This window comes from Tamandua tetradactyla, chromosome 1 (genome assembly GCF_023851605.1).
Source record: "Tamandua tetradactyla isolate mTamTet1 chromosome 1, mTamTet1.pri, whole genome shotgun sequence".
Taxonomy (NCBI): Eukaryota; Metazoa; Chordata; class Mammalia; order Pilosa; family Myrmecophagidae; genus Tamandua; species Tamandua tetradactyla.
In genome coordinates, this window is record NC_135327.1 from 121,268,037 (window position 1) to 121,290,445 (window position 22,409).

The 22,409-nt window shown below is 36.3% G+C and overlaps 1 protein-coding gene across 5 annotated transcripts in view; it reads left to right on the forward strand.

Annotated features, from left to right (window-relative positions):
* Positions 1 to 22,409, forward strand: part of SGCE (sarcoglycan epsilon) — an 82,023-nt gene that overhangs the window by 873 nt on the left and 58,741 nt on the right. For 3 of the 5 annotated variants that reach the window (XM_077123604.1, XM_077123630.1, XM_077123621.1), the window contains exon 2: positions 14,618 to 14,725. The exons of the other annotated variants lie outside the window; for them this stretch is intronic. In XM_077123604.1, coding sequence (XP_076979719.1) covers positions 14,618 to 14,725 — 108 coding nt within the window. The remainder of the gene's footprint in view (positions 1 to 14,617; positions 14,726 to 22,409) is intronic. 5 annotated transcript variants of the gene reach the window in all.

Below are 22,409 nucleotides of genomic sequence, written 5' to 3' on the forward strand. Positions count from 1 at the left end.
GGACCCGAGACGCCGCAGACGGAATCATTTGCCCCCCCCCCCCCAAGTGCATTATTTCAAGAAAGCAAAAACTATTAAAAACAGCTGTGGATGCCTCCAGTGTGCTTGGCGGGCTTTGGAGACGCCAGCTACAGGCATTTTGGTGATGATTAAGAAATTTACGCCGAGATCTCGCTCTCCCTGCAACGTTATATTTTTCTAAATCTTGTAGGATTGAATGGACTCATTTAGTCCGGGTAACCGCACGTTTAATCCTTTCAAATATGTTGCCGAGATTCGGCCACAAATATTTGCATGCATTTATACATATAAACATATACGTCTTACGTTAGAGAAAATTGCCATGGTCTACAAGACCCTAAAACACTGATGAGGAAGGATGCAACTTAACGCGGATTTCCCTGTAAGCCCCGCGAAGTGTTAGCGCTGAGAAAACTGACAATCTGTTGATAATCCTGGTAAAACAAGTTTAAGTTACAATGGAAAACCAAATTGCCTACAATCGGGTGACATTCCTGAAACACGAAGGAAACACGTTCGTATTTGAAGGCTAAAATTGAGCTTATGTTAATAACAATGCACAGGTTATTTTATATACATAAGGGATAAATAAGAATTTCACTCAGTGTAGCTAATGACAGAAATCGCCCTTAAAGTGAGACTTTCTAGGAATAAACAAAACTTGAACACATTTTTTTTTACTGAGAATTACTTTTTATTAGAAATAAAATCTTGACCATGAGAAATATGAATGAATTACAGACTTCAGACAATGAAAGACATTTCCTAAGAAGTTGGGTGAACACGATTATGGTTTTTAGAAGTGCCTTTTAATTTAACCTTTAAAATGTTTACCCTCTCTTCTGCAACATAATAATGTCAGAATTCCTTATGTATGAGGAGTATTGTGGTGGTGCCTCCAGCCTGCCAAGTTCTTAGTAATTTTTTTTAATATAAAAAAATTATTTCACATAGTTATTGATGGGTAGATTTTTTTCCAAAAATAACATTAAAAAGCAGAATAGAGAAAATTCAAGTTAGAAAAATCTATCCCAAAAGACTTTTAAAAGTTTGAACAAGTTTGAACAAATTTGTTTTTTTTTCTTAATTTCAAAATGCTAACTAGGCTTTTTTCCTTAAAGGCTTTATGTTATTTTCTCATAATAAAATAATTCCTACTCATTGTACAAAATTCAAGGGAAGAAGACCAGGAACTGTAGAAAAGAAAATCAAGATCATCTATAACCACATCACCCTTATAGAGCCTCCAGTAAACATTTCCGAGTCAAGACTTTATCTGTGTACATGTACCTAAATAATATATATCTTCTGTCACATACGTCTAATTTCTAAAACTTAAAAGTGGGATCAAATTAATTCTCAATTATTTTCTTCCCAAGGAGTATTAAATGTCAAATAATGTTAAATTTGTACATTTTTTAGAGTAAATAATAATCATTAAATTTTCTAATTTAAATTTTAAATAAACAACCTAGTACATCAACATTTAAAAAATAGAAGACTGAAAATTACCTCTGATGTCACTATTCTAACATATATATAACTATCATTTTGGTATATTTCTTTGTGTTTTTTATTCCTCTACATATGAACAAATTTCCACTTTGCTTAGAAATATCATTTTCTAAGGAAAAACAATCAATATCCTTAGACAGGGTTTTCAGATTATCAAAACCAACAAAACTATTAAAAACAGAAACGTATTACTAAACATATATTGTAGATAAGTTTTTGTTGTATAAACCAGCAGAACAACATTAAAAAAAACAAAAACCTACCCCCTCAAGAAATGAAGTACATTAGATAAATACTTTTATCATAAATGAATTTTTTATTTCCTCAGATGTTTTTTCAAATGTTGAGTATTTCTTACCCATTTTGAACAAGATTACATGCAAAACAAAAGAGGTGCTAATGTACATTAATTATTTTATCAAATAATAACTGAACTTTGTATTTGGGCATTAAAATGCCCATTTTTGTGAGTTTGCCATGAATCTATAACGCTGCTCATTTATCACCTACATTTAACTTCTAGTATGGTGGGAAATTGTAAACAAGGTAGAATTTTCATTTGCCAAATAATAACTGGACTTTCTTTGGACATTTTATCCATTTTTAATGACTGTTTGCTGTGGCTCTATTAAGTTTCTCATTTACCACATGAATTTAACTTCTAGTGTGGTAGGGAAAATTTATTTCTGAGCAAAGTAGAATTTTCAGTTGTCAGGTAGTAACTGGACTTTGTATTTGGTCATTTTATCTATTTTTATAACAGTTTTTCCTTAATCTAAAAGTTGTTGATTTACCTTATATACTTAGCTCAACTTCTAGTGTTGTGGACAAATTATATTTCTAAGCAGAGTGAAATTTTCCCTTGTCTCATAGGTGTTGAAAATATCAAGCAGCACTAGAGAAAACTGGTGAGAGGCAGCCTCAGTAAGATACAAATAATATGCGTATAGTTTCTAAGATTAGTTTTACCACTGATAAATATAGTGTACATGAAATGCTTAAGCACTGACCTGTGAGCAGCTCTCAAGTCAAATACTCATCTTGTTTGGAATTCCAGTAAGTGCAGTATTTATAGATCGCATTTTCTACTAAAATGGAGAGCCACTTTTTTTTCTTTATTGCTAATTGTCCACCCTTCTACCTGCCCCCTTTTCTTAAAACTTACCCTTACACAATCTCTGTTCCAAACACCAAAATGCAAATTCTATCACTGATGTTCTTTCCTACTCTTAGTATAAAAAGCAAGCGACTAGGTGAATAGATGGTAAGGGTTTATGTGTCCATTAGAAAGTGCTGGGGCAGAGGGGACAGCTTCTTTACACTTTTCTCTGTTTGAGTCCAGAGATTCACAGAAGTATTGACATGGTGACTTTTTTTCTTTCCATCCTTTCCCCGTCTCTCTAACAGAGAGACAGGCACAACAGAAAGACAAAAGGATGTATAGATGGACAGTTACATATGCGTGCGAACACGTATACATCCAGGCTTTTTCTAAACTTCAGTATCTCATTCTGCAGTCTGCTATCTCCCTGATTTCCAGAAATATCAAGCCTAAGGCAGCAGTGCCAAAAAGAAGAAACTGTGTTCAGTAGGGACCCAAAGGGTGCATTCAACAAGTCTTTTCAAATGAATATTTTTCTGGTTGGGGTTTCTAGTTTGGAAGAATCAATGACAAGTTAGTGTTCTTAAAGCTATTTCACATGCACTGCTCAAAGCAAACTTCTCTCTAAGCAAAATTCCCAGATAAATTTTTTAAACAGTGTATCTATATTAAAGACAGTATTGAGTAAAGAAAAAAATTTCTCCAAAGTCTGATACAGCGATAAACACTTCCATTAATACCCTTCTAATCTTTGTCCCATGTGCATACCTATTTTTTACACAACTATAATTTTAATATGTGTAGATTTTTTTTTTTTTACACTTTATGTTGAAAAATAAGTGAATCTTGTTTCTCAGCAAAGCATTTGTGAAGATTGCAGGGTACTCTATATATAAGACGGTGTGTGGACTAATGAGCAGGACTGCTCTTTGAATGTGAGGCAGGCTGAATCAGTACCGGCCGAAGAGTGCAGGCTACTGGGTTTGGGTCAGGGAGCCGTCCCTGGCGGAGGATCACATGGCTTTGCCCTTGGCCTTCTCTTATTCAACATTTTAATGAATGACTTTGATGGAAATCTAGAAGGCTTGCTTTAAAATCCATGGATGGTTTGAAAAGGAATAGCTGTTACACATATTTAACAGAATTTAGAGTTCAGCTGGTTTAAAAAATGGGCTGCACTGCTATGCTGAAACCAAAAAGATATTTTATAGTGGTGAATGCATCATAATTCATTGGTGTGGAAGGAAGGAGGTAACTTTGTATGGTGTCAGTTCTTGTGGAAAAAGAAGATTAATACGAACCAGCGGCATGATGTGTCTGCAAAAGAAAAAAAAAAGAGAAAAGAATTCAAATTTAGGCTCTGGTAATCGTATAGTGTCCATATGTCACAAAAATTAATAGCACTCTGCTCTAATCAACCACATGTGTAGTATTGTGTCCATTTCTGGCTGTCACATTTAAAGAGAGACGTTGACAAATTAGACAACTTCCAGAACAGTCTCTGCAGGGATGGTGAGGGGTCTGGAAATCCTGTCATTGGTGGTATCCTCAAAGGGTCTGGAAATGTTTAGTTTGAGAAGATTAAAAGACATAAACTCTCTTCTGTTTGCTTCGGAAAGCAGAACTAGCATCAGCGGATGAAAGGTAGAGATGGATTTCAACTCGAGACCTCTCCAAGAGTGCAGCTCAACAAGAGAATCAACATCTTTACTTGGTCTACATCTTGTAAAATATCAGAAATATTCACCTTTACTGCAGTGAATATTTTATTTGAAGGCCATGATAGCATTTTAGTGCAGGTGGCAAAGATACTTATAACTGAAACATTTATTCTGATAGCTGTTTAAAAAGAATAACCCTATCTGTTACAAGCTGATCTTGTACAGCTCGAAAATAGCTGCAAAAGGCAACACAACACATCCTCACTCTCCGTCCCATTCCATTTCAAATGTGAAAATCTAAGAAGAAATTTCGAGATTTTTTTTTTTCTCCTGTAAAGTGTCCTCGCCTTAACTTGCCTTCCAGAGTCCCTCCTCGCCTAGTGTTTCTCGCTGAGCAGAGCAGGCTTCTCAGGCAGAGTTAGATGCACGGGGGCTGGGAGAAGGCAGGGCGATGGGGAAGCAGGTTGGCCCTGGTTGCCGGCCCTGGACAGCCCGGCTGCCCCTTACTGGGGGAAAAAGTGGGGCCATTCGCACTTCTGCAGTTTTTTTCCTTTCCTTTTGTAACGTATCCCCCTGCTTTACTTAAAATTACAATTTTTAGCTTTTAAATAGCAAGTCAAAAGCTTTCAGGGACACATTCTTAGTGTCTCCAGCATGTCTTGGGGCAGATGTTCCTTTCCTCACCCATCTGCCCGCTGATTGTTTATTTTGATTACTTCATCTAATTTGGAAAGTGTAATTGCTCAAAAATTAATTTGCAGGTTATGTACGGCTTCCCTCTAGGATCCCTCTTTTGAGGAGTGATCACCTGTAGGCTTCGGGCTCCACAGAAGCTATTGTTATGCCCCAGAGCCTTGAAAACTAAGGGGACCTCGATGAGACACGGAAAGAAAGAAGAGAAAATGTGGTTGTCATCTAATCAACTTTTTCCTGCTTCTCTCACTTCTGCCTGTTTTCCTACACTCTCAACTTTTTCCTGAGCTCAAATTGTAGTCAGAAATACGGTCACTTTAATTCTGACCATGTAAAGTGTAATTGTTTAATGCTCAACAAGTTTTTCTCCCTCCTCACTTTCTCTATCTTTTATAAAAGTTCTGTGCACGTTTGTGGGATTGTAATAACGCACATGGCAACTGGTGGCAGGCTTGCATCCCGATTGTTGAAGATGCCATATGCGTTCCTTGGCTGAGCTCTTCCTTCCGAGAGAGGAACGCTCGTACAGGAGCTTCTGGGCGCCAAGGCTCACCTGATGCTCAGGCAGCTTTTTGCAATGCCTAGAATGCAGTGTTTGCTTCTGCTCCTGAGGTTGGGGAGTAAATAATCCATGGTATTTAAAAATTAAAATTTAAATAAGTTATCTTGGGAAATAGGTAGCCTTAAAACATTAGCTGCTGGCATGATTATCAATGTTATGTCCTTGAAAACATTATTCTGTTACTAAAAGCTCAAGTGCTGTTTTGTTCTTGGGTCACTCCCAGATAGAATTTTAATTTTTTTTTGTATCTTTATCTAAGGCATAATTATGCAATAACAGTTTAAATGCATTATATTATCTAAAACTCACTCATTTTTAGCGCATTTCACTTTCTCCTTAATTGCCTTAGGCTAATCAGGTTTTTAGAATAGATCTTCAGAAGTCCTGTACAGCTGGAATCACCTCGGCATCTGTTGTGATATAGAAGGCAGATTCTTTCTATCTAACTGACAAATGAAATCACTTATTTAAAAAATGTTTAGGAGTGAGGCAGCTCTGGTGCAAATTATTTCCAATTTTTACCTTGTCACTCATTTATCTTAGTCCCTACTTTATTGTGGAAATTTGGAGTTCACGGAGAATTCAAAAAAAAGAGATCACAGTAAATTCTCCTATAGCAGTTAAAGTGAAATAACATTTTAATTCCCTATTTCTTCAGCAGTAGGCATAGAAATAGTTCTTTTATTTTAAAACGCTTAAGAAAAGAAAAAATTAGTTCCAAAAGGTTTGTTGTTTTTCCTCCTTAGCAAACTAGTGTCTCTTGCTGTGCAGTAAAATGACATTGGCTTTTCTCTGCTATGAAAGAGTTAATCAATGTAAGCTCCTTTAACATCTTTCATTTTCCATTGTGTAATCAAAGACCAGAACTGCAAAAGTGGAAACAGAACAGATTGCTACACGTGCCTATCAAAATGTGAAATGTACACTGTTTTTGTCCAGCTTTTTTACTTCTAGAGGTTTAGCTACCAGATGTAAAAGTGCTCAAAAATACGGGTATGTTTGTTGTAGTATTGATGGTAATAATGAAAAACTAGAAAAAATAGTGTTCATCTTTACTAATTTTTTATTCACTCACTTATTGGGTATTGACTGGTTTTGAGACCTCTGTTAGATGCTGGGAACACACGGTCCCAGCAATCATGGAACTTTTACACTAGTGGGGTTGACAAGGATTAGTCAAATAATCACACACCCTTAAAACTATGAGAAGTACTATAAAACATTATTGGAGAACTACTTAGGGGATTTTGCCAAACAGGTAGGTTAAGAAAAGTTTCTCTAAGGACGTAACTCAGGTTGAAGAATGAGTAAGTGTTAGCTAGGGGTAGAAAAAGGTATATTTGAGGTAAAGGGAAAAGCTTGTGTAGAGACCCTGGGGCACGATGGAGCAAGGCATATAGGAGGCACTGGAAGAAGTCTGGCGAGCTTTGAGCAGAGAGTGAAGGGGGAACATGAGGTGAAATTAGTCTAGAGAGGAGGTCAAGGAGCAAATTTTGCAGGAGCAAAATCTGTACACCACCTTAAAGGGTTTAATCTCTATCCTAAAATAAATAGGAAGTCATTGAAGGGGTTTAGGCAGGAAGAAATCAGATTTGCATTTCAAAAGGAACATTTTAGCTGCTTGTGAATGAAGGGTTGGAGGATTCCAAGTAGATGCTCCTGACCGGTTGTTAGAAGGTTAGTTTAATTATCTTGGGTAGAGATGACGGTGTCCCAAGCTAGGCTGTTGGCGGGGTAGTAAAGATCAGAGGAACATTTTGAAAGGTAAATATCAACAGGAGTTGGTATTGGACTGAATTTGGGGTAAAAGTTGGAGAGAGGAGATGCCAAAGATGATTTCTAGATTTCTGTCAAGTGCTGCACACAGATGAATAGTGCTGACATTTACGCAGATAAGGCATGTTAGAAGAGAACCAGATTTTAAGGGAAGTGTCATTAGTACCACTTTGGACAGGCAGAATTTGAGGTGATGATGAATAAATTGTGACTAAACTACTCAACAGAAAGCGATGCAACCTTAAAATATGGTGTCATGTAAAAATAGCCAAGATATATGTTAACCGAAAACAATGTGATCCTTTTATATAAAAAGAGATCATGGCATTGTATGTTTATGTGCATTTGTGTATAAATGTATGTTTGTGTATGCATGGAATTTGGAAAGATGCAAAACTATTAGGAGACAGTCACCCTTGAGAGTGATGTTTAGAGGGATTGTCATAGGGAGGTGAGAGAAAACATGTTTTACATCTTCCTGGATAGACTATTTGTTATAATAAAGAAAATCAATAACAATTTAAAATAAATACCTAGTGTGAGAGTATTTCTCTTTCAAAGTTTTCTTAATTGGAAAGATCTTGTAAGCATTTAAATTTTTTATTTTGAAAGGAAATATTTCCTACAGTTTCATTTCTCTAACCCAATAGCTTTTATGCTTTGCCTTTTAAGCTTTTTCCACTAGATTGCACTATTACTCTAGATTTCACAGTCAACATGATATTTTGTGTGCTGCTTTTCACTAATTTTGTTAATTTCAAAACAATTCCACATTTTGCTGATGAGGACATTAAAACTGTAATGGTGCATATTATATATCTTTTTGTTAAGGGTCCCATTGGTAGTCCTTATTCACCCAGTATTTTCTGAGATAGAGCAAAAATAGATAGTATGGTATCCAGGCAGTGGAAACCCAAACTTATCTTTTCAGTGTATGCCTTGGTTGGGCTATTTGAGCAAAAGGAGCACAGACTCCCAAGAGAAGTGAGCAACCCTCTCTTCTTTAGTAACTTTTCAGTCAAATTGACACTTCTCTTATTAGATATATAATTCTCTCCAATTTTGATATTTTAAATAATGCAAAGTTGAATATTGTACACATGACAATTTTTGTTGTTGTTGCATTATTTCTTCAGAATAAATACCTAAGAGTTTATGAGGGTCAGACTGAATACGAATATCAGTATAGCTCTCAGTCCTGAGAGCTCATCTCATCTGGTTTTCCTCAAAAGGGTTAAACTGCAGCTTTCTACTCCTGTGTCTTGGTATAGGGCTGGGGGTGGTATACGGGTTTGCTAAGATGTCATCTGTTTTGCCTTCAGGAAGGCCATGTGTTGTGAAGGTTGGAACCCCTGGCTATTGCCCTGTCTTGAGCAGCTTCCAGTGTTTATTCCACTTTGCCGTAGAAATATCAGTTTTTCATATGTGCCATTAGTGTGAAAAAAGCCATATTACCTAATGCCAGCTATAGTGGCAACAAGTTGCCCTCAAAAAATCACATTTAAAGAAATCCAAAATTTCCTTCAAATTTGTTGCAGCTTAAGTGTAATAGCTCACCTTTTTTTGAGGACTTCATTAGGTGCTAAGCCCTCTTCTAAGGGTTTAAGTATATTATCTCATTTAATACTCACAATGTCTCTATGAAGTGGCTACTATTATTCCCTAATAGATGAGGAAACTGAGACACGGAATAACTGGCCCTAGAGACAAAACTGGGATTTGAACTCAGTCTCTCTCCAGAAGCTTTGATAGTAAACAGTGCCCTTCTGTACTCCAATTTTATTTCACTCTGAAGTCTCTCCTGTCTCACTTAGTTTATGCTAAAATGATAAAATTTTAATCATTTTTAAATATATTAAATAATTACTACTTTCTGCTCTGCCAGCCTCTTCTGTTTTAACAAGGCAGTGTTTATGCTGGTGTCAGTGTTTTAAAGCCTTGCTGTTACACTTGTCCTAGGAATTTCTTTTCCTGACTCCCTTCAGAGGTTGGAACAGTCAGTTCTCTTCAGCAAAGCCTTTTCTTTTCCCCCACTGGGTCTGACTAACTTATAGTTTTCCTCTTTTAAGGAATCCCTTTTCTTGTGCATGTAACGCATGGGATTAATTTCCAAGGGCATTGTCTCTTTCCAGAGGTCAGGAGAACCTAATTTTTCCTAGAAAGAAAAATAAGTTGGAGACCCAATATTATTTCAAATAACATAATCCTATAGTTTACAAATTTTTTTCCCACTAACTGTTTATGAGCAGTATTGACATGTGGATGACAAAGACTTTGCAGTCAGCCAGGAAATAAGTTCAAAATCTAACTCTGTCCTTTACTAAATGAATAGCTTGGGATAAGTTACTTAATTTCCTAAGGATTCATATCCTCATTATAGAATGGAACTAATTATACCTACTTCACACAGTTGACCTAAGGATTAAAGTAGTTAATATGTGCAATAGTTAATAGTTTATATATATATATATATATGTATATATATAAAACTCAGCACTTTGTAGCTAACCATAGGAAGTAAGGGTTAACTAACATTTTTAAAGGAAGAAAAATATGAAAATGATTTTTAATATAAGAAGAATTTTAAAAGTATTAAGAAGAGTTGCAAAGCAATAAGGAAGGGAAGAGAAAAATGTAGATGTTAAAGTAGGAATATGGTGGGGGATGTTTGAAAGAAGCAAGGAGATGTGGGTGAGATGAGCAATATATCCAGCTTCTGAAGACAGTCGGCGTCCCCTTTGAGTTAAATACAAAGAGACACGTGAGAGAGTGGACGGAGAAAGATATGGTAGTTTGGTTCTAAGGTGAGTATGTTAATCAGATTACATTTCATTTGGCGTATCCTGCTGTTTATTTGGACAGTGATGTCTGAGTAAGTTATTATTTATTATTTCTATCCCTTGACGTTCTGATTAGCTCATCAGCAATCAGTCACTATTCACAGCTTTCAATTGCGTTTATTAAATAGCAAACTCCTCCTCCTCCTCCAGTCAGTAAATTATTCAGGTTTGAGAAAGAGTAATGTCTCTTCAGAGAGTGTCAGCCCCTGGCCAGATGAAATGTAATTGTGCTGCTACGAGACTGAAAATGAATCACGAAATCTTAAGACAAACTTTAAATATTGTGTGGTTTCTAGGGACTCTGAGGGCATGCCAGCCTCCTTTGGATTCATTCAGGCTTTGATGGCTTTGATGACTTTGGGGGGACAGTGACATTGAGGAGGTGCCTAGATTCTGTACTGTGACATGCAGGCTAATTGTGTGAATTTCTTCTTCATTTGGGCTGCGTGCATCCAGTGTGCATGTTATTCTTTGCTTTTGTTTTTATGAATTAGAGCTAAACTCACATCCAGGTTTACAAGTAGGAGAGAGTATCATGAACCTGGTGAGCACAATGGAGGTCTCTTCTTTTCATAACTTCTGAGGATGGTACGCTTCAGAAAAGGTCCAAGAACCAATCTATACAGATTGATGGTTTTCTATACATTATATTTATTCTTGAAAACTTGTGTGTATATAACAAATATTTTTAATATTGAGACATATTTTCCCATTAACTAAGGAAATTCTTCTTACAGAAAGAAAATCAAACTCTGAAATACTAACTTATTCGCCATGAGTATTCTGTACTTGCCAGTGTACAGAGTAGGATGATTTCCTATACAAGAAGTTGATCGAGTGGATCTGTGAACTTGGACACACAATTAAAAGCAAATAGTTATTTCCATGTTATTGAGATTTTTCCCTGAAGAAGTGGGACTTGACGGTTTAAGCAACCACGTCATCCGTGGCATTGCCACTTGGCTTTAGTGATGTTGCCTGGCGAGTAAGCCACAAAAAGATGCCTGTTTATTTATTTAATCATTTGAGAACAGTCTTCTGCCTTGCAAGTATTTGGTCAAAGCAGGACTTCAGCTATACAAATATAAATTCTCAAAAAATGAATGTGCTGAAAAACAATGCTGGCTTTAACATAGAACAGTACCTGTGAAGCCAGCTAGACTGTTCTTTTACTGGACCTAGGAAGTACGAGCCTTGTTATTGGTGCCCTGGGGAAGAGTGAACAGTGCATTAAATCTTACACCAGGGTTAGTGAGGTTCTAAAAGCCACAACGTAAGGTAAAAATCCCAGAGGCTTAAAGTTGTTTTAGCAAATCGTTTAAATCATCTATAAAGTACAGAATGTGTAATTTTATGTACGTAACTCTGAACAATAATTCTTATGAACACCATTGTCTAAGAACCACTGAATTAGAATAAAGGCAGGAACAAAAAGGTGCTGTCTGAACACTCAGACCATTCTTTATGGTAACTGCTCAGTTCATGGAGAAGGGGAGAATTCTAGAATGTTTGCTTGCCTGCAGGATTCACTCCATTCTGCTCTAAGATTAAGCCTCTGTAATCTTCAGATGTGTTGATAGATTCAGGTGGTTTTGTAAGAGTTGGACTAGACAGTGTACCTGAAAGCACCTGCACTGGACCAGGTGATGTTATTATGCATTTAAATTTCAACATTGCTTGTCAGGTCTATGTATGCATTGTTCTTTGGAAGGTTGTAGAGAAGAATTTGTCCACTTGCTTCTGTCTTTCTGGGTTGAGATTTCCCATTGTCCAGCAGTAACCCGCATGTTCTTGCAGATTGGCTGCATCTGCAGGCCAGCTGGGGTTGGGGATGGGTGGGATATTCAGGTCTAAAGTCAGGTCTACATTTGGTGCATACAGACTGACTCGGCTGATTCCCTTGGGTTCTGTAGGTCCGCTCTCAGTTATCTAGAGTTCATAGTTGTGCATGAAAATCACCTGATGAAATTGTGTATACCATCTAATCAGAGTCTATAGTGGAGCTGTGAATATGCTTTTTAACATTTTCGTCTTATTGATTTTGGGAGGATGTTAGCTGCCAGGTGGTTTTTATGCAACTGGCCTATTTCCTTTGGAACCCAGCTGATCAGGAAAACCTTGCAGGTGGGGTATTTTGCCACAGGGGGCTATTAACATTTCTGATCCTATTATAGTTTAAACTGTTTAGGACATGTCTTGTGTATTTTTCATCTGTATTTTAAAGTACATAATTTCCTTTATTAAGTGAGTCAACAATTTACGTGAATCATTCATAAGGATTGGTAGTTTAGAAGATATAAAACTATTATAGTTAAGTTTACGGTTAAAAAAAATTGAATACCATTTAAGTAACTAATTTGCTTGGGGTCTTAGGGTCTTTGATTTCCACTTCCAGGTCTCACTGAATTAATAGCCTAAGGTTTTGTTCGTTTTTAATAATCTGTGATTTGAATTGAATTCCCTTTCATATTTTAGAAGGGAACTTAGTATTTCTCATAATTTAGTTTAAATTTAAAATAATACTGAAAATTCACTTTGAAGAGGAAGTGAATATATCTTTCATTTCTGATGTATTAAGAAGGTGGCGCTCTTTCAACTTTATTTCCTGTTCTCCAACAAATGTGTCTGTCTTTATTGGCCTTATTTTCTGATTCATTAAGCATTTTCCTTTACTCATGTTTACTTGGTCCAACCCATTTTATTTTTTCTTAGATTGTGTCTCTCTCATCAGTTATGCTTCTTTTCTTTGTCTTCATTCCCTTTCTCTCCTTACCCTTTTTCCCTGAGCTTAACAAAATTTATTTCCCCATGCTAAAATAACCAGCCCTTCTCTCCACTTCACTAATCTAGCACTTTATATCTTTGCTTCCCTGTATTGCCAGTGTTTTTGAAAGAGTAATCTACGTTTGCTCCATCTACGTTGACTACCACTGACCTTTTGCAATCTGGCTTCTACTTTCACTATTTTATTTGAATTCAGCTTTAAAGGAGTCACCTGTGACTCCTCACTTTTCAAGTCTTGTTGTCTTTTCTAAGTTTTCAACCTCTTTGACTTTTTTTGCGATGTGAGGATGCTGATCATATTCTTTCTTCTGTTGGCTTGTGTGACACTTTAGTCTCAATTGTCCAACTTCTCTGTCTTGGCTCTTCTTCTGTTGTTGCATCATCTTCTCCATTTGCTATCTAAACATGTTAATAGCATGTTCTTCTGGTTTTGCTGTTCCTTCTATTTTTTTGTGTGCATTCGTCATGCTATATTTCACTCCATGTCCCAGGGCAAGTCTTTTGGGGCCTCCTGTTGAGGTAGACCCTTGGGGACTCTTGGGCTGAGGTGAACCCCGAGAAAACTTACCTGAGATAGCCAGAGGAAGTGAGAATGCTATGGGGAAAGCCAATGTTGTCTTCAGAAAAATGATACCAAATAATCTGAAAGGTAAGGATGAAAAATGGAAGAGTAAGCAGTAAGAGTGGTAGTTTGGATGCTGAGAAACAAAATAGGTGAACGGATCAAGAGCATGAATGTTTTTTAAATGGGACCTGTGTATATATTACCTGGGGCATGGTATCTTTATGGCTTTGACTTCCATAGTCAGTTCCCTAGAGTTGAATTTCAAATCAACATCTGAAGCCCTACTGCTTTCTTTTTATGAATCAGAGCTCTATTCCCATCTTCCTCCTAGATGGTTTCACCTGGACATCTAACTGGAATCCCAAATTTAACAAATCCCAAATTAAATTCATCTTTCTCCTGAGACTGGCTCCTATTCTGGGATTCCTAATGTATCACTGTTCTGTGTCATTCTGGATCTAAAATGCAAAGCCATCATTGATTCTCCCTTTGGCCCAACGTCTAGCAATTCGAAAAATATTATCAGTTTTACCTTCATGGTAACTTGTAATGGCCCTACATTTCTTTTCCTTTGACTTTAGTGCCTGATATATGACCTGACTCCATCCTATTAATTACCAGCAGAGTAATGTTTCCAAAATTCAATGCAAATTTCAAAGATACTTTAAATTTACCACAGCATTTCTAGCCAGAGGTAAATGTTTCCGCTGCTATATTCCTGTATCACTTATGCTTTCTGCCATCATATATATATATATATATATATATATATATATGTGTGTGTGTGTGTGTGTGTGTGTGTGTGTGTGTGTGTGTGTACACACCCATACATACACCATACACACACATATATATTTCTGTACATTAATTTTTGACCCCTATGTATTGTAAGTTCCTTGGGGGGTAGGAACTGTGTCTCACTTATCTCATATCCCCATACATTCTTTTGTGGACATGCAATAAATATTTGTTGAATGGAACCAAACAGCTAGCTGGGCTGGAAGGAATCTGATCCCAGTTAGCAGTAGGTGATCTGTGATAGTCATTTTTAATCTGACATAATTTCATTTTTTTATGCATTTGTTTTATTCTGAAAAGCTTTTTTATTAAGCTGTGCTGATGACATAAATGGAACAGTTAACTGGAAGACCAAACAGGCCAACAGTTTTATTATCAGCAGAAAAATGGCTGCTGGGAAGAAAGATGGTGAGTTTAGGTTGTAAATCTAAATCCCTTTTGGGGATTGAACTAATGCCCACTTCTGATATTCCTTTTGCTTTTTCAGTTGAGTGTGTTTTTGTGGTGTGTGTGTATGTGTGTTTGATAACTCAATCTGAAAAAATCAAATTTTGTTTTCCTCATTTTCTAGAATATTTGATCCTCTGTATTCTTAATCAGTTATTTTCTAAGTTTTGTTCTTTAACTGTGGCTTTGCCTTTTTAACGGAAAATAATTCCTGTGCTTTTAACCTATCGTTGCCCCTTATCTAGTCACCAGCTTGCCACTTATAAACATTGTTCCAGTGTGGTTATTTTAACAATTCATTTAAAATACTGAAAAACACTAAGAAGTACATTTAACATATACCATTTTTCAAAGACCTTAGATGGATGGTTGTAAAATATTTTGGCTAATTTTGGATGATTTTTCTTTATATGCTTTATCACAAAATAATTAGTTGTCACTTATTTTCTTTTGGAAAGATGACCTGACCCTTGAATGATTGATTGTTCCTTCTAAATTTTTCTTTATTCTCTGTAAATGTGTCCATCAGAAGTATGGCAGGACATTTGACAGACTACATTTCACTGTGGAGAAAAATGACTTAGTCAAAATATTAGTTGTTTTCAAAATGTCAGTTAACCATCATGAACTCTCACTTAATTTTTCTTGCTTATTTGGATTTAAGAGCTTCCCCATCCCCAATATTGGCTCTGTGTGGTTCACAGACAATAGAATAGCAGTCTGGTTTTTATAACTTTGGGTCAACCAACATGTCTGTAAAGATAATCATATTTCAACGATATTAAAAAAAAAACCAAACAGTAATTATATATGATAAAATAGCCTTACTGCCAGATAAAATCTCAAAGCTAGTTGTAGGAGTGAGTCCTATCTTACCTCATCTTCTTCTAGATCCCTGAGGTTGGGGGTTGCTAAGTTTCTTCCTGCTGGCACCAAATTATTACTCAACTGTAACCTTCTGCTCCCACATGCGTTTCATAGTAGAACAAAGGTTCTCAACATCTCCCCTACCCCTCTGTCTCTGAGACACACCCACAAACACAATTTCATTTTTCAGAAATTTCTATTGCTAACATCTGTACAGAAACTTAGAAATTTATAACTATAACTTCCCATGAAATGATCATAGCAGTGTGTTCTAAAAGGCACTATATACACTTATTCCAGGGCTCACAGTCCTTTTCTCAAAGTTCCCACTTTCCTTAGTTATTCCCAGGAGAGTCCCTCTGGTTCCTTCATGGAAATCACCCATTATTAAACTTATGTGGCTGCTTGCTCAATCAAGCTGAGGGGCTTTAGCTTCTTTAGCATGTCCCCCCTTCCTGGTTTCTAATTTTCTTTTTAGTAACAAGTCCCAGGTGGCCTTCACTATTGCAGTCCACACTGTACTTCTTGTTGGCCATCTCTGAAAGGCTTGGAACCTGCCTGGGCTCTTTTGCCCCACTTAAGATCCCCAAAGACTCTTCTCTGGATTTCACATCATTTTTAACTGAATTGCAGCCATTCTTTCCCTTTTCTTTAGTTTCTTCCCTTTCACTTTAAAATCTATAACTCTGTCCTCCCTTTGGGCATGTCCCTCTTGTTCCCTTTTGCTTTGCCAGAAGAGTATCTTCTAATCACTTATTAAGCCCAACTTAGTCATCTATTATGGTGCTATTTTTAGTGAAATACACTATTCCAAGACCCTTTCATAACATCTCCTAAAATCTCATTGAGATATCTCTTCCTGTTTGGTGCTATTTGGAAATGCCTGTTCTCATTGGACCTCAAACTGATTTTTTCCTTGGGACCCGAGAGGTACTTGTAATTCTCAAAATATAATACATCTTGAATCTACCGAAGTAACTAGTTCAGTTTATCACATTCTCTGATTTCCTCAGATTCTCCTGAACTCAGCCTTGCCATTCTTCTCCGTTCCTAGTCACCTCACCCTATTCAAATACTATCATTATAATTTTCTATTATTAAAATATCTTATACAGAGAGTAGTAAGTTTCATCAACTGTATGAAAAGGATTGTTTCATCACTTTTATAATGATAATAACAAATACTAGTAGCCTGTATAGGAAGACCATTTTAAATATAATCTGTTATCAAAGGGTGGAATCTTTAGGATTTTCTTGCCCTGAATCGCAGTCATTTATTTTTGACAATTTCTTCAAGATAGCACCAATGACTATATGAGCATTTATTTATAAAGCAATAACTGTGACAATTGTGTTTTTTGTGTAGCTTTATTTTAATAAAAGCCCCATTCTTGACTTTAGCGTCAGACCAACACATCTGACAACATTTTATATCGACACACCTTAAATGATTGCAGAAATCATAAGAACACTCTAAATATGGATGTCTTCTTTTTTTCTGGTGTATGCGTTAGGTGGGGAGGCAGTTAAGATTTATCCCAGGAATAATTTAAATGTAAAAATAATTAGAATTCACATTAATCATATATCTATTTCTCTTAGATAAACAGGTTCAAATTTTCCTAACTTAGGGTAACTCCGGTTCTAAGATGCCTTTCCCTTAAGTTTACTGCTAGATTTTCATTGCTTTTTTTCCCTGAGGAACTTAGTCAAAATGATCATGTCCCAATTTCCTGATTACTTTACACTTAAATTTTAATCTGGCACTCATGGGAATGCAGTGATATGTACACTGAATAACTTGACAGAATTCTTTTCTACTATGGTACAAGAGGCTCCTCTTTGGCTTGCTGACAGTGGAAGGACAATATGGTCGAAGACAGAAGTGTCTCTTGTCTCCATTGGTTGGAGAAGAGCAGGAAGTGCCCTAGGGCTAAAAATACATATTCTTCTTTGCCTCTGAAAGGTGGCAAAATCAGGAGAAGTATCACAAAGTTCTAGGACTGCAAAAGACCACTTAAGAGGGATGTGAGTGTCTCCTTTCAGGCTCTGGCTATGAGAACTGAAATGTTTTCTCTTCTGAATTTCAGGTTTGTTTCTTTCCTTAAACACTAATTTGTTTGAAATTGTGATTGTCTACTCATGTCTTCCAACAGGGCTGGGTAAATCAGATAACTTTATGAAATAATAGAGTGAACTTGGCCTGGCTATCTATTAAATTCTGAAGGATAATTAAGAAAATTAAGATGCTATGCAACATAAGTTTACTGTAGTGGGATGTCATAATAGAATATATAATCACCAAATGTATTAACTTATGTTTTATAATCAGCAAAATACCTGGTGACCTGGTGTCATGGTTAGGGACAGGTGTCAACTTGGCCAAATTGTGGTACCTGTTCATCTGATTGGGCAAGCACTGGCCTGTCTGTTGCAATGAGGACATTTCATAGGATTAGGTCATGAGCACGTCAGCTACATCCACAGCTGATTCCATTTGTAATCAGCCAAAGGGGAGTGTCTTCTGCAATTAGTGATGCTAAATGCAATCATGGGAAGCCTTTTAAGGAGGACTCAGAGGAGACAGGTGCCATTCCTGCTTTGGCTGGTGAGCCTCTCCTGTGGAGTTCATTCAGGCCATCCATTGGAGTCATCGGCTTCGCAGCCTGCCCTGTGGATTTTGGATTCTGCGTTCCTACGGTCACGTGAGACACTTTCATAAATTTTATATTTGCAAGTGTTCCCTCTTGATTCTGTTTCTCTAGAGAACCCTAACTAATACATCTGGGTTTAAGTTCTGGCTCTACCTCTTACTAGTCCCCCAGGTGTGAAACAATTGCTTGGTTTCTCTAGGTTCAGTTATGCCATCTCAGAAATAAAGGTCTGGGCTCTTCAGGGGAGGTAATACCAATGGATTTGTTTTTATGCCAACTGATTAGTGGTAAATGTCAGGAATTCTGGGTTAGTGGGATGCTGAGACCACATTCAAGTTCAGTAGGAATTAGTGGTATGATCTATATCTTAGTAGGGAAAGATATTTGGCATGCCCAGACAGGATGCCATCTAAAGCCCTTTTCAACTGTAGCCTTCTATGAGACTAAGCTTTATTGATCAGCAATTAGCAATGGTTTACAATCCCTTTCCAGCTGACGTTTGAAGAAAAAAAGCACCTTGCAAATATTATATGGAATAATCAAGTTATTTTAACTCCAAGTAAAATAATTAAAATGTCTTTGGTTGGAAGAAAACATCTCATGAGGAAATCTTTCCATTTTTTTGTAGGAAGAACCCAAATAGTGAGTTCTCTTCTACCTCATGTAAAGAAGAGTAGCTGTATCTTCTAGAGGAGGACTGAAGTTTGAAAAAAAAGCAATCTGATACCCTTATGATGAATTCCACAGCTCAGGCAAGGTGAATGAACTACTTGTAGCTGAAACAAAAAGAATAGCTGACCACCAAAAAAGTGAATATGCCCTGCAATGCTTTGATGTTAAATAGTTTCAGAGATGAAGGGCAGACTGCTGAGAAAAGCTCTGTATTCAAAACTAAGATTTATAAAGCTGGATTGTTAAAACACAAGTTTAATCATAGTAAGAAAGAAAACCATTTGTGTATCTGGGTATTGATGTCCCTTAAAATATTTTTCTACAGTAATTATCAGGTTAATAATTAAATATCAATTTGACTTTGGAAATAACCTGTTAAAATATAAATTAGGAAGGAAATGATAAATATATGAGGCTCTGAAAACCCAGAATTGAGGCCCCTTGATGCAGAGATAGCAAATGGGTTTCATCTCTTGTAATCAATTCCAATTAATTGTAGTTCTATGTACACAGGGACTCTGAGCCTCATAAATAGCTTTTAACTGTTAAAATTGTAAAATGTAAGACAAGAAGTCATATTTTCTTAACATTTTTAATTATCAGGGATGATCACCCCTAGCTGCTTGACAAAAAATTATTTTTAAAGTTGTACCAAATAAATGGCTAGGCACTATTCTTTTTATATCCTAAATGTATTTAAAATTTTTCATCATTCTTTTCTAAAATGTTTTTACCCATATAAAACTTCCCAATACAGCAATATTATGAGCAGTATCATTTAAAATCACTGAAAAAATATACACTATCTTATTTAAGTCATTTGGACTCAGTTAAAGCACCTTTGTGATGCTTTGTAATGAGTAGCTTACATCTTAAAACTGGATATGAGAGGCAAATTAACAAAACTGAAATGCTTTTAGAAATAGACTTTAATTTCTTCTTAATAAATTATTAATTATGGTTTGTTAGAATATTCTTAGACTGGTTTAGCTATTGCTAAGGGTAATACATCATTTAATCAATAGATCTCTGTTTAAATTATATAAGTATATTTCCCCCACATCAAGTTTGAAATACATTATTTTATACAGCTCAGTAAACCCATTCATTTTGATTTGACACTTTATGTTTATGCTGTTGTGGGTTGAACTAAGACTTTTAATTGTATACTTATTTCTGAAAGTATTTAACATGGAGTTGCACTGCCATCACTTCAGGTAATGTCTCTCTACCAATTATAGCAAGATCATCTATTTAAAAGTGTACTGCATCAACTAAGAAACTGGAACTCTGTCACAAAAGGATGTTTGGGCAGCTAAAATAGATGCTGCAAAATGCGGGCTCCTGATTTTTACTCCTAGCAGAGCTCTGTGTGTATTAAGACAGCACATATTTGTTCTTACTTTACGTGCAATTCCATTCCATTTGGTAGTCTGGTTTCTAACCCTGCAGCAGATTAATAGCAGCAAATTAGAAGGGATAGAAAAGGAAACATACTGTGAGCAATGAGAAATGACAGCTGACAACTTGCCTTTAGAGGAAGAAACAGGAAATCTATAATATACACAATCTTAAAAAGCATAGCAGACTGGGACTGGCCAACCTGATTGGTAAATGGCACCCAAACCATCCATAAGGGTGTCACTGTCTAATAGAGCAGAGTGCAATAATTGATGTGCAAACTGATGACCTTAAACCATCAGGAAAAAGGATCGACTGCTAAATTCTTAGAATGCTCAGTTCTCTGGAATGATTTGTTTCTGGGGTTCCGGATAATCTGAGATTTTACTTTCTCATCTTAAACCTTAGAAATTAAAAAATGATGTTATAAATGGACTTTTAAATGATTAATTTGTTGATAACACATCTCAGGGAGAGACTTAAATATGATAGTCACTTAATAAAGGTCACCTGAACATAAATATTGATAATACTTGATGTCTCAAAGATTTCTGAAGGGAGGGAGTCTTAAATCTAGTTGGAACTTACACAGTCTCATACTCAGCTATTTTATCTTTATAGCCATGTACTTTTTCCTGACGAAACAGAAAGAAACTGGTACATGTTCTCTGGACTCTTCTGTGGCAAAGGGATTGCATGTGTGCCTGTACACACATACATGCCATTAAATTTAATCATTGTAATAATTATGAAATTGTATGCCCTACATTCATTAACAGTACATCACCATAATCCTTTCAAAATTTGTTTACTAAATACATCCAAATTTGTTTTGTTTTTAGGTTATGCAAATAAACACAGATGCACACCCTTGTATTTTCATCACAAAATTGCTCTTGGAGAGAGGAAATTTCAAATGGTTTATTAATAAAGGAAGATAGGGTGCTATTTAACTAGCAAATGGACCTTCTCTTTTGCTACTGCTATTGCATTCTGTTACTTGGTTTTTGGCTCTGTGCTGTCACATAATCTATGGATATTGAAATAAAGTGTACAGAGAACAGTTTCATGAGCAAGATTTTGGCATCATGGTGACAAGAGACTTTGGAGGTACATTTAGAGACGATGAAATCAAGTTCTTGGCCACTTGCCCACACACCTTTTTGACCCTTCTCCACTCAGATAAGATATGTATCTTTTTCCTAAAAAAATTCTGATTTTATGACTGTCTTCAGGAATTTAATCTTTGCAAATCTAGCTAGGCTTGCTGTTTGAAGATGACATTTTCGATCCCCTGTGGGTTGGGTGTTTAATTGTTTTTCCCATTAATGGTGATGGATTTGCATGGATTTAGCCACACGCTGGTCTCCAGATTCATTTGTATCCAGTGGCGTGTGTTTGCAGAGGTAATGGATTTGAAGCTGTAGAAGATTGCAAAGCCATACGGAACACAGAGGCCAGACTCTGTGACCTTGGCTTGATTAGTATGGCACTGTATACATGTATATCTCAGAGATTATTAGATCTTAGTATTGTGACTTCTTAGAGTGTTTAAATGTGCTTTTCAAGACTTGCTCTTAAGGAAAAACTATGCTTCAGGCTTACAGTTTGCGAGTACAACCTAGGCATTTTGAGTGCGTTGTGTATTGACTGTTTTAACAGCCTTTGTGGGTGTTGGTACAGATCCCATCAGCATTTATTTGTATAGCTCATGCTTAGAACAAGAGCCCATAGCTTCTAATTCTGTCGGTCATTTGCTGTATTTGAAAGGAAGTGCAGGTGTAGATACTGCCCAAATAGCCTCTGTTAAAGAGCTGTTTGTTTTTGCGAGTAGTGAATGGCCAAAAGTAAAGGTAAAGGGTACCTCTTTAAAATGTTGTGTGGGTGCCCATAATTTCAACCGATGTTATAGAAAGGAAGTATTATTCTCACGAACAAAACATAGTGGCTTAGTCATTTTCCATTTCTAGGTGATGAATGTGTCAGATATCTGTATCATGTTTTTCTCAAAGTAAATGACATACCATACTTAAAAGTGAAGTGGGCTTTAT